An 11,324-nucleotide genomic window follows, 5' to 3' on the forward strand; every position below is an offset into this window, starting at 1 on the left:
ACCAGCAGGCACCAATCTCCGGGCTAAAGGAATGTATTTCCAAGCTCTAGGAGGAGTCGAATAATTCCTCCATTCTGTGGCCAAGCCGATTGATCAGAGGGTCCTGTTCAGAAATCAAATTTTCGATTGAGGGGCAGATGTCATCTCCACGTATGCCACTTTTCACTTTTACTCATTTGCTGTCAGCAAGTCCCAAAAACTCTCCAACAGAGCTGAAGGACTCAATAAGGTTTGTGCTCAAATTTGCTGTGTTAGACAAATTGGGAGGGATGAGTTGGCTTTTGCTAGAACTTCTGTTTTGGTGACGATCTCATCCACCTTCCCAGTTATTATCGAGCTCCCTTTTTCGAGTGTATGTGGAGTGAGGAATATAGTCAGTGATTGTGCAAATGAATGCTGGAGACCTAACTCTGGCATTAGAACAGTGCCTTTTCCTTCACCTGCCCCCACGACTATCTCAATGTCCTCGTCCTCTTTGGCTTTCAAGCCGTCCAAACCCTCCACGGGGACGGCTGAGACGACAGTGTTGTCGATGTCAGTATGATCCAAATTAAAGTTGATGCTCGCAGCAGTGTTATCTGGAAGAGAGGCCAACGTTACCTCCTTTTGGCTGTGAAGGACCCAGTGTAATATTGGGTGAGACACTGTTGATGCTGCTCTGCTCAGGGTCTCCTTGAGTTTTGTAGGTTTGCGCTCTGGAATAGGTGGGAACGAGTGTCCGATGCTCACCTGTCTATTTCTGGGGTTCGTGGGTGCTACCCTGCATTTAGAAAACATTGATGCTTTAGATAATCTTACAGATGGAGCCTTCAACTGGATCTTTGGGTGTTTGCCAATTGCACTTCCCCTTCTTGGCTTAAGCGTTGATTCACCAACAGTGATATCAGCTCGGAAGATAATATATTATTAAAGCCAAACTGGTAAATCCCAGCTAAGGGCAGTCCCTTATATGTAGATGATATAGACAAACAATATACAATATACTGTCTATACAATATACAAACACTGCGCCTCATTACAAGTTTGCCAGTAGCCTTGCCGGTAAAACCTGCAGGCTGCCGCCAAACCTGCACATTTTTCCAGCCCCAGGCAATGGGGAAATACAGGGCAATTACAACCCTGGCGGACCCTGTATTTCCCCATTGCCAGGGGCCAGAAACTTTTACTCCCCATTCCCATTTGAGCCCCATAGGGCTCAATGGGAATGGGGAGGCCGGATGCAGGCTAAGAACCTCAGGGTCATCTTTGACTCCACACTTTCCTTCTCCGCCCACATCTGTGATGTCTCTAAGGTCAAACTTCCTACTGCACCTCCTCAGAGGTACTCCTCCTTTCCTCTCCTTGCCCCAGAAGCTCACTGTCTCCCAAGCTCTGGTTCTCTCAAGGTTAGACTATTGTAACAGCCTCTTTCTAAATGTAGCTGTCTCTACTCTCCGCCCTTTACAACTAATCCAGAACAGGACTGCAAGACTTGTCCTTGGCCTCAAGCCCTGGTGTCGTATCTCTCCAGCTCTGAAATCCCTTCATTGGCTCTGAGTGGATGCAAGGATTACATTTAAAACCCTCTGCATTGTCCACAAGGCTTTCTGGGGCCTGGGTTCGAAATACCTTCAACTATCCCTCCGTAAATACCTGCCTTCTCAAGCCCTTCTCTCCTCTACTTCTAATTCCCTCAGAGTTGGTCGTTTTTCAAAGAAACAAGCTGGGGGCAGATCTCTGTCTTCGGCTGGGGCCTCCCTTTGGAACAGCCTTCCGACCACCCTGAAACGTGAGGAGAACCATCGCCGGTTCCGGAAGCATCTCAACACCCTCCTCTTCACCTCTGCCTTTGCCCCTCTTCTCCCCTGCTGATCTGTTTCTCTCTCTTGTCACCGTGCACCTGGCCAGCCTCTGTCCTTCAGGCCCAGGTATCTGCTTACCCTGCCTCCCTCCTGCACTGCCTCCGGGCCACCCTCGGCACTGGGATCTGTATTCTGTTTCCATACAGTCCCCCACGCTTCTTCTGAACTTATCAGATATACCCTATCTGACTCATCATGCACTTGCCACTTGTCTGGCTGCACGACGACCTTTTCACTGCATTTATTTATGTATTCCACTTATTATTTATTCTGTTCTCTCGTCTGTTCCGCACTTTCCACTCCTTCCCTTCCACGCACTTTCCCCCTTTTTCCCTTTTCCATGCACTTGCGTGTTCTTAATGTCTCTGGGCCTAGTAAGATCGTATTTTTGTTCTCCCCTGATAAACTCCCTTTGCTTGGTCGCGCTCTGAAACACCTATGTATGAGCGCTATATAAATAAAATATCATATCATATACCATTCAGAATGGTGCCGGTGCATCCGACATGCTCAGCTCGCGGGTGCCGGTAGGCCCGCCATGTCCGACCTGGCGGGTGAAAAGGCACCCGCATGCAGAACTCGTAGTTTGCCGGTCCGATAACTACGGTACCAGCAAGCTTACCGGTACCCTAGTTACTGGACCGGTAAACTTGTAATGAGGCCCATTGTCTTAAATAACTGCTGTGCTGAGTAGATTCTGCAATCTCCCAGTAATTGAATACCAGAATATGTCCTACCACATGAGGGCATGTATGAGGACAGTAGGGGACAATAACAACAACACACCCTGCTCTCCTGTTTTACCCCTAGATCACTGGGCTGCTGCTGAGGGGGGGAAAGGAACTACTTGGTTGCAGCAACTATCTCCTCCTTGCTCCCATGCCTGGGGTAGATATCGGCGTTTTGGCCCTACAGCTGGGCGGGGGTGCCCGATCTCAGGACTCAGGTCTCAGAAAATAGAACTCGAAACTCTGAGATTCCAAGACGCTGCTCCACTCGACTTTGCTCTGCTGTCCTTCAACCCACCTAAAAAGAAGAAAGAACCTCTGAAAGTGAGAAAGGTGCATCAAACCGCACCTCTAACCCAGTATATCAAACAAGCAGTACTGAGGCCACTTCTGACACAGTAGAGGGACGGATATTCACCTGTCACTGGGTTTATTGGCACCTGCTAATAGCACTTGGAAAAATCAGTCATGGAGAGATAGACTGCCTTGCCCAGTTGATCAATAAGATAGTCAATCGGAGGCATCGAATAATGGGACACAGCATTGAGATTTCTAAAGTCTATGCAAAACCTCCGCGATTGCTCAGGTTTTGCCACTAGGACTATTGGTGAGGACAACAGCCTTTGTTATGGTTCACTAATGTCCGCATTTAGCATTCTCGCCACCTTTTGGAGAACTATTTCTTTTCGGACCTCAGGGATCTGGTAGGGCTTGAGATGAATGATTTTCCCGGGAGGAGTGTGTATATGATGGTAAATCCCCTTCACTCTCCCAAACTCACAGCTAAAGACATCATTGAATTGATCCAAAAGATCTTGGGTGTCTTGTTGTTGGTATGGTGGAAGGTCTGCTGGTACTAAATTGGATCTGTCTGTCTCTTTGGACAAGACACTGGCCATTACCATGGACAAGGATTCCACTGGGTCCTCTTTCCACCCCTTTAAGCGGTTAATATGGTATATTTGTGTTTTAAGTCTTCCATCTGGTTGGGAGATATTATAGTTACAAGGGCCTGTCTGTTCATGAGGTCCCTTCCAGCGAGAGAACATTTTATGTTGAGAGGTGGGCAGGAGTACTAGGACCTTCTGTCCAACAGAAAAAGATTGAGTGACAATTCCTTTGTCATACTGAGCCCTCTTGTGTTTTTGGGCTTTGGTTAAGTGAGTGCGGACTATCTCGCTGACCACAGTCATATGCTGTTAAATCCGCTGTGCAGCTTGGAACAATGGTGAGATAGCCTCCTCCCTCTCTTCCCAGGTCTCAATTAGTATGTCTAGGACAAAGGGTGAAAAACCGAGAGAGGCTTGAGTAGCCTTCCTGATGGCAAATGGGGCCCATGGAACCATCCTATCCCAATTCTTTCCATCAGCTTCTACTAGCTTCCTAAGAACGCTTTCAGTGTTTTATTAAAGCACTTAACCAGGCCGTCTGTCTGATGGTGGTATGCAGAGATCCTCAAAGTTTTAATTTGAACTATTTGTTTGACCTCTGCTCTGATTTTACTCATAAAGATTGTTCCCTGATCCATCAGTACCTCATTTGGGAAACCGACCCATGACAAAAATGCAATAAGATGTTTTAGAATTTATTATGAGGTGTTACTTCGCATCGGAAAGGCCTCAGGGTAACGTGCAGCCTAATCTATTATAACTAGGGTATACTTGTTCCCAAGTTTTTATGGTGTCAATGGTCCCACAATATTCATCCCTATTCGAGAGAAGGAGACATCTATGATTGATAAAGGTTGTATAGGGGCAGAAAGAGGGTATGTGGGGCCGTCTTTTGATACAAAGAACATGTCATGACAACATTTTTAATGTCAGTGTATACCCCTGGCCAATAGATTCGTCTCACTACTAGTCCCTGGGTTTTTGTTGTTCCCAAATGTCTGCAAGTGAGTTGGGCAGAGGCAATTATTAACACAACCCTGAAGTGGCTTCTGGAGACTACTATTTGGGATCGAGGGGTTCCCTCAATGGTGGTGTCTCCCCTACATAGTAAAAGTGAAGGAGTGACAGTGTGTTCGGTTTCTTCCCACAGAAGGATACTGTTTATACAATCTGGAGGAGTAAGAGGCAGGCTTTGGACAGTCTAATGAAGTTAAGAGCTAAAAAGCCAGTTCACAAACAATAGCTTAAACCATGGAAAGAATAGTGGAATTACAATCTGGTAGTTTCCTGAGCTAAACTGTCGCAATAGTAATGTGTGAATAGGTTATTACAGCTGGTTATTGTTATGGTAGTAATAAAGTAACCAGGCGTATCCTTGGTAATCTTTGTGGTAGCAGTCCTGTGGGAACATTGCCTTGACATGTACAAGTCTGAGGGTCCTTCTGCTGTGTAATCAATGAGTATATATACATACAACATGCATGTAAGGGGGTGGGATAACCCTGGGCAACTTTCCACATGAAGGGGAGCAGTCTTTGGACTCAGGCTGCCAGCCCAGTCTCCATGAAGGGAGGACGTTGTATCACTTACTGCCTTCTTGCTTTCTCGTTACAGGATATCGACTGCCAGCCCCTGACAAGTGTCCTGCAGACATATATCATCTGATGATGTGGTGCTGGGCGCATGAGCAAAGGAAGCGCCCCAACTTCACCACTCTCCACCAGGAGCTCACAAATATACGCAAAAAACAGAAATGACCGTTCCAGGAAAGAGAGGAACATTGACCGGTTTTGTTTGCCCTGAAGGAGCCCTGTCGTCTGAAACCTCCGGGATTGCAATTCAGAGACGGCGGGAGATGCGCCCACAGTGCCTTTATCTGTGAAGGAGAACCTGTGCCCCCCCCCCACAGTTCCTATCCTAGGAATGGCCAAGATGCTTGCGTTTCACAACTCTTTGCGCAAAGAGTACCAAGGATACCAAACATTTCATGGTTTCATATCGAAGGATGCCTGGCATTACCCGTGTGCACGAGATGCCCCTTTACACATTTCAAGGTGAAGACAGCCTGTGCATTCATTCTCTACTCATTATTTACAGTAAGGACCTGTCTAGGAAGTGAAATAGGGGAGTTCTGCCTTATCCTTTGCAACTTAAACATGAGAAACTGCATCGAAAGACTGGGTGCACGAGGCAACGCGCAATATCCACGGGCAAACCTGTCTGGCTTCTGTACGCCCTGTTCACAGGTTCCACTCTGGGTTACATGCTGACCAGAGCAAAGTCCCAATACCCTGGATCCCAGCCTCCATGTCACCCTAAGGATCTGGTCCAGCGCCCTGGCTCCTTGATGGCGCAGACCCCGTTAATTCCTTCACAGCCAGCCTGTCCACCTCTGAAGGAGGGGGAAAGGCAATCAGCTGCTTTCGCTCCTTATTTACCTGCACTAACGACCTTTCCCTGCATACTTACCAGTGCTTTATTGAATAAGATCTAGTGACTTCAGCGCTATATTTCAATTCAACAATAATCACTTATTTATGTAGCGCTTTGATCCAGAGCGCTTTACCTAGAACATATTTACATACATTACTATTATTACCCAATCGAAATTGGTATTCATTTTATCGACTTCTGAAGGAAGAAAGGCCGAGTCGACCGTGCTGGGATTTGAACCTACAACCTGCAGATGAAACACGTATCGCAGTAAGGAGCGCTCAACCTGTGAGCTATCTTACCAGCCCTTCAGTGTAGACCTGGATGGCCACTAAGTGTATGAAGCCTCGGGGCTCCATGTTATTGTCACAAACTATTTGTTTTTTCTTTGGTGTTTATTTGAAGGACATGCGTGACAATTTCCATCGGAAATGACACATTTACAGAGGGTGAAGGCATCCCCCGGAAGAGTGGCTGCACAATCACACAAACCATTTTACAGAAAACCTGCACGTAAATCTCCTCTTTTAGTGTAGAGCACACTCCTGCCTAGCGACGGTGCTGTGGAGGGACATGGAGGGGGAGGGGGGCACCCCTACTCCTGATGGCTCCTTTCATATCCAGACGTGCAACCCTCTGCCCCCCCAGCCCCCCTGCCATCAGCAAAGGAGGGCGGTGGCAATGGCCCCTACCTCAGGAAGATCCCTTTGACCCTCTGGGGCCTACACCCGCCTCTGGCACTGCTCCGATCTGCCCTTTATCTCGAACACAGACTCTGGTGATCACCTTCCAAAGTCCCACCCCCTAGTTATCAAATTCAGATTCAAAACCTTTCACCAACCAGGCGCGTTAATGCAGGCATCCAACACACAGCCTACTCATAGCATTGACATGTTTCAAACATGGGACACGCCATGTGACCCACGTCCCATCTCCATGTATACACAGCAAGGCTGGAAATGCGCTCGCATTCCTGCCGAGTCTCAGCGACTCTCTGTTATGCAGCATAGAGCCTCTGGAGGAAAGCTCAGGGGCAACGTGCTCGCCTTGGAAGCAAGACCACGTGCAGCAGCACAGGTCCGGTCCCCGGGTCCGTGCTTAGAAACCTCTGGGTATTAAGCGCCTTATAAACAACCTATCATAGCTGTGGCTGATGCTCTCTCAAAGCCATGAAGTCACCCAAGACCCCTCGCACCAGAAAAGGAAGGGCTGGTCCCTCAGAGATGCCCGCACTCCTCCTAAACCACACCTCTCTGCGGTCCAGGTTATCACTCTCCAGCACGGCCAGCACCCTTGTCATTCTAACTGTCCCCATATCTGAAAGGCCCTGACCACAATCTGCTGCTTAAACCAAAACTTTCACCAAGCTCAGGACTTTCCACAACTATGTTCCCTGTCACCAGGGCCGGCCTTAGCGGTGGCACCGGGCAGCAAAAAAAGTGGCGCCCTTCCTCTGTGCGCCCCTGGTCATCAGGGAGGTACCACAGTCTTCAATAGACGCTGATGCGAAAGCATCAGCACCCTAATGTTATCAAATGTACCCCGCTCCCGAGAGCGGGGCGCATTTAATGCTAATAGGGCAACAGTTGCGACTTGTCCCACCATGCCAGCTCGCGGGAGCCCTTGAAAGACGCCCCCAAGCTGGGGTGGTGGTGGGCTAATGATGCCCAGGAGGTCGCCCGGGCCACCTGTCACCCACTCTCCAAGACCAAACACGTATGTGCTAAAACCATCTACACACAGATTAAAAGAAACGCATTAGTATGTGGTTGTGCTTTTTCAGTCAATTGCTGGTGATAAAGTCCTTTTCCTTTAGTTCTTCAAAGTTTGGTACATGTTCATGCAGGCGCACAGACACAATCAATCTTTTTTCAAAGGGAGTGCATTGATCTGGGACTAGATGTTGCGCATGTGCCTGGCTGCACCAATGAGATTCCCCAGCCCAAAATGTGCGCTGGCAGTGCCTCGAGAGAGAGAGAGAGAGAGAGCTATGCCCTTCCTACGTGGGGCACACTAAACAAGCTTTCAATTAAAATAATTAGTTTACATTTTACGAGTCCGAGAGTAGGTTGGGCGCAATTTGGCGTTGGCCTCCTAGAGTCTAAGCAGTAGTAAACATTTTGCTTTTTTTCATCTAAAAAAATTCAAACGATTGTTGCCTTTGTTTTCATTTTGTTTTTAAATATTGCCCCTGCAAGTCTTTCTTTTATCCCACTTGGATTTTGGAAACAGTCTTGCTCAAGTGCCCTTGCTCAATGTGGCTTTCATGACTGCAGCCGCCATAGCTGTCGCTAAACTATGGCTGGGTCTCCAGAACTGTGAATGTTACTGAGCTTTCATTGGCTGCCTCCTGGTTGCTGCCTCATTGGCTGCCTCCTGGTCGCTGCCTCATTGGCTGCCTCCTGGTCGCTGCCTCATTGGCTGCCTCCTGGTCGCTGCCTCATTGACTGTCTCCTGGTGGCTGCCTCATTGGCTATCTCCTGGTGGCTACCTCATTGGCTTTCTCCTGGTTGCTGAGATTTCATTGGCTGTCTCCTGTTTGCTTAGATGTCATTGGCTGTCTCCTGGTTACCGCCTGCCTGGTTTATCTCGAGGGACATTTGCATTCTCAAACCTGCATTCTAACCAGTGACATCATGTCAGCAACTCCCCGCACACTGGCTATACAGAACACCTTCCTGGTCACTGAGCCAGGCGTCCTCCAGGCAAACACTTCTAGCCAACAAAATGTACGGCACCTCTGATACCGCCCCTAAATTGGATGCCGGAGCAAAGATTGGAAACATACTCGGCCTCATTACTACAAGTACCGCAGTGCGGGAAAAGGGCGGTAATGCAGTGGGAACTCTAGCCACTGCATTGCCGCACTGGAAAAACCTATAGCAAAATGCAGGGGGTAATTCCGCCGATTGACCGCCAAATATCGGCAAAATCATCGGAATTACTGTCAACTGTATCTCTGCTGAAATTCCCATACCACCACTTGAAATCCGGCGGTAATTCCACTGGACCAAGTGCTGGTGACCGTAAATCTTATTGGCTCAACTTGTAATGAAGCCTGTGGTTAAGGAGAAGTCTGTATAAGAATAGCATGTTTTATATAGCGTAGCAAAAGAGGATTGGGCAGGGCGCATCGGGACAAAACAAGATGGGGAAGAACGAATCTATTCCGACAATTTTTTATCCCAATTGTTGTTTATTTTTCAGTAAATTATACAGAGCATATAACCATCAATGTCTTTTTTTAAGCCTTGAAATGCAATCTTTGAGCTCAAGCCAGAGGGTCAGTCTGTGAATCCTCCAAAACTCCTGAGTGGATGTCAACAGATGAGAAGGGGTGGGTAAAGGAGTGGATTCAGGGTAGGCAGTATCACTAGAGGGCTATATCAAATTCATGTAATATCTTGTTCTGCTCCTATGACACACACGAAGTCAGATGAGACGCAGGGATTTCTTTTTCTGGGGCATGTAGGCAGATGGGTCCGCGTGATATGACATTTAGTGCCCCGCCACCTGCTGGTATGTGATATTCATCATGTCATTACATGGGCTGTAGGAAAACCAAAACTCAGCTTTTAGCACTTAGGAATACAATAAACACTTTAAAATGTTTTAGCTAAAACCCAAAAAAATGCATATTTCTTAATCCGATGTACAAATCCTTGTATAAATACGGTTTATATGTTAAGTGGGAATGGGTGAAATATTTGCCAAAAAGACAACTGGAACTATATGTTTTTGGAGCACATATTGCACCCCCCAGTGCTGCTGTAACATTTCCAATGACAATCCTGGAGGTGGGAGTTCACTTTGTTGACCTTTGCATCATCATGTGCTTAGCGACTGTATTGAAGTAAATGATAGTGGTCCTAATTAAAATAGATTTTGTTCAAGTTCAATGTGTGTGTGTGTGTGCACTTGGGCTCTTGTTGGGAAGGAACCATGGTCCTCCCAAACCCCCAAGCGCTTTAGAGTTAGGCAAGACCTCTTTTAGGTGCCATAATGGACTAGGGGGAGGAGGGGCACTGGGAAGGATCTCTCATGCAGATATAATCGCATGCACAGACATGGGCAGGCACTGAAGAAGGCAGTTATTTAAATATATGGCGCAATTAACTATTAGCTGGATAGATGTGTAATGTCAGATCCAAGGCATTGTAAAATCTTTGTGCGGTAGAGGAGTCAACTCCCCCCTTCTTCCCAGAAGGAATATGGCCTGTGAGATTCTAATAATTTACTACAGGCGCTTCTACATTGTTCGTCACTAAGGCTAGCCATGGCAGCACACAAAGTGACTCACCAGCTACTGTCTGTCAAGGGTCCATGCAGGCTAAACATATGATTTACATGTTCTGTGCTACAAAATTCACAATGGGACAAATTATAAGTATTAAGTGTGGGGGAACCTAGAGGGCCCAGATAATATTAGCAGGAGGAGTGAAATATGGATAGAATGAATGAAAATTGTCTATAAAAATGTTTAGATTTCCAGGGGCTAGGCCTTAAGGTTTGTAAAGGTCTGCAGAGCTTCAGTATGTTTTTGTAAAAGGTAGCAAAATGTAGAACAGCATGCTCTGACAAAACCGCTGACAACGAAGAAAAGGCGGCTTTGGAGCATCCCTAGTATGGAAGAAGGACGGATTGGGATGAAGCCATGCTCCATATCCAGTGACACCACCATGGCAGGACAGGACTATATAAACCCCTGCCTGGCAACACTTTGGCAGGAAGGAACAGAAGAGGAACAGGAGAAGAACGTTCAGGCAGCAGAGTCCTTTGCTGCTACCATCCTCTTTTTGGAAGATTAAACTTGTTATCCTTACAAGATCGCTCTTTGGCCTTCTTCACCTAGAGGGATGTATTTATTTTGGTGTGAGTGTAATTAGGGACACCCTTACACTCTCTACTTAAGATAAAGGAGTGGGCGGCACAGTCTATGAAGGCCCCATCGAGGGCTTGGAGATGGGCTCTTTGACCGGCTGCGTGCCTTGCCCCGTGCCACATGGGCATGTTTGTTTTTCTGGCTATTGGAGGGGCTGCGCTCTTCACCGATCACACAGTAAAACTCAGTAGGCCGGTGGGATTCCGAAGAAAGGTTTGTGTGAGGACAAAAGGCATAGGGGGCACATTCTCAAAGTCTAACCTCCCCCCCAAAAAAGTGCAGAGTATGCACATTTTCCTATTTGTGTTAGTTTGAGTAGTGCACAGGCCACCTTATTCTCAGAGTCTGGCAGCAGTGCAACGGAATTGCTTCCGAGCCCCTTGCAAACATAAGTGTCATGAGTGGGCACCCAAAGCTAGGGTATGCTAGGTTAGTATCCTCCTCCCTAGCACTTAGCCAGCGGCCTCCTCCCCTTTTACCCCTCAGCACTTCCCTCCCGGCATCTGACCAGCACTTGCCTATACCTTCTCCCCCTCCCTGCCCTCCCCCC

At 47.5% G+C, this 11,324-nt stretch overlaps 1 protein-coding gene across 2 annotated transcripts in view; it reads left to right on the forward strand.

The window, feature by feature from the left end:
- Positions 1–9,791, forward strand: part of FES (FES proto-oncogene, tyrosine kinase) — a 474,871-nt gene extending 465,080 nt beyond the window's left edge. For both annotated transcript variants that reach the window (XM_069625186.1, XM_069625187.1), the window contains one exon: positions 5,074–9,791. In XM_069625186.1, coding sequence (XP_069481287.1) covers positions 5,074–5,216 — 143 coding nt within the window. In that variant the 3' untranslated portion in view covers positions 5,217–9,791. The remainder of the gene's footprint in view (positions 1–5,073) is intronic.
- The last annotated feature ends 1,533 nt before the right edge of the window (positions 9,792–11,324 follow it).

This window comes from Ambystoma mexicanum, chromosome 11 (genome assembly GCF_040938575.1).
Source record: "Ambystoma mexicanum isolate Mex_15411 chromosome 11, UKY_AmexF1_1, whole genome shotgun sequence".
NCBI lineage: Eukaryota > Metazoa > Chordata > Amphibia > Caudata > Ambystomatidae > Ambystoma > Ambystoma mexicanum.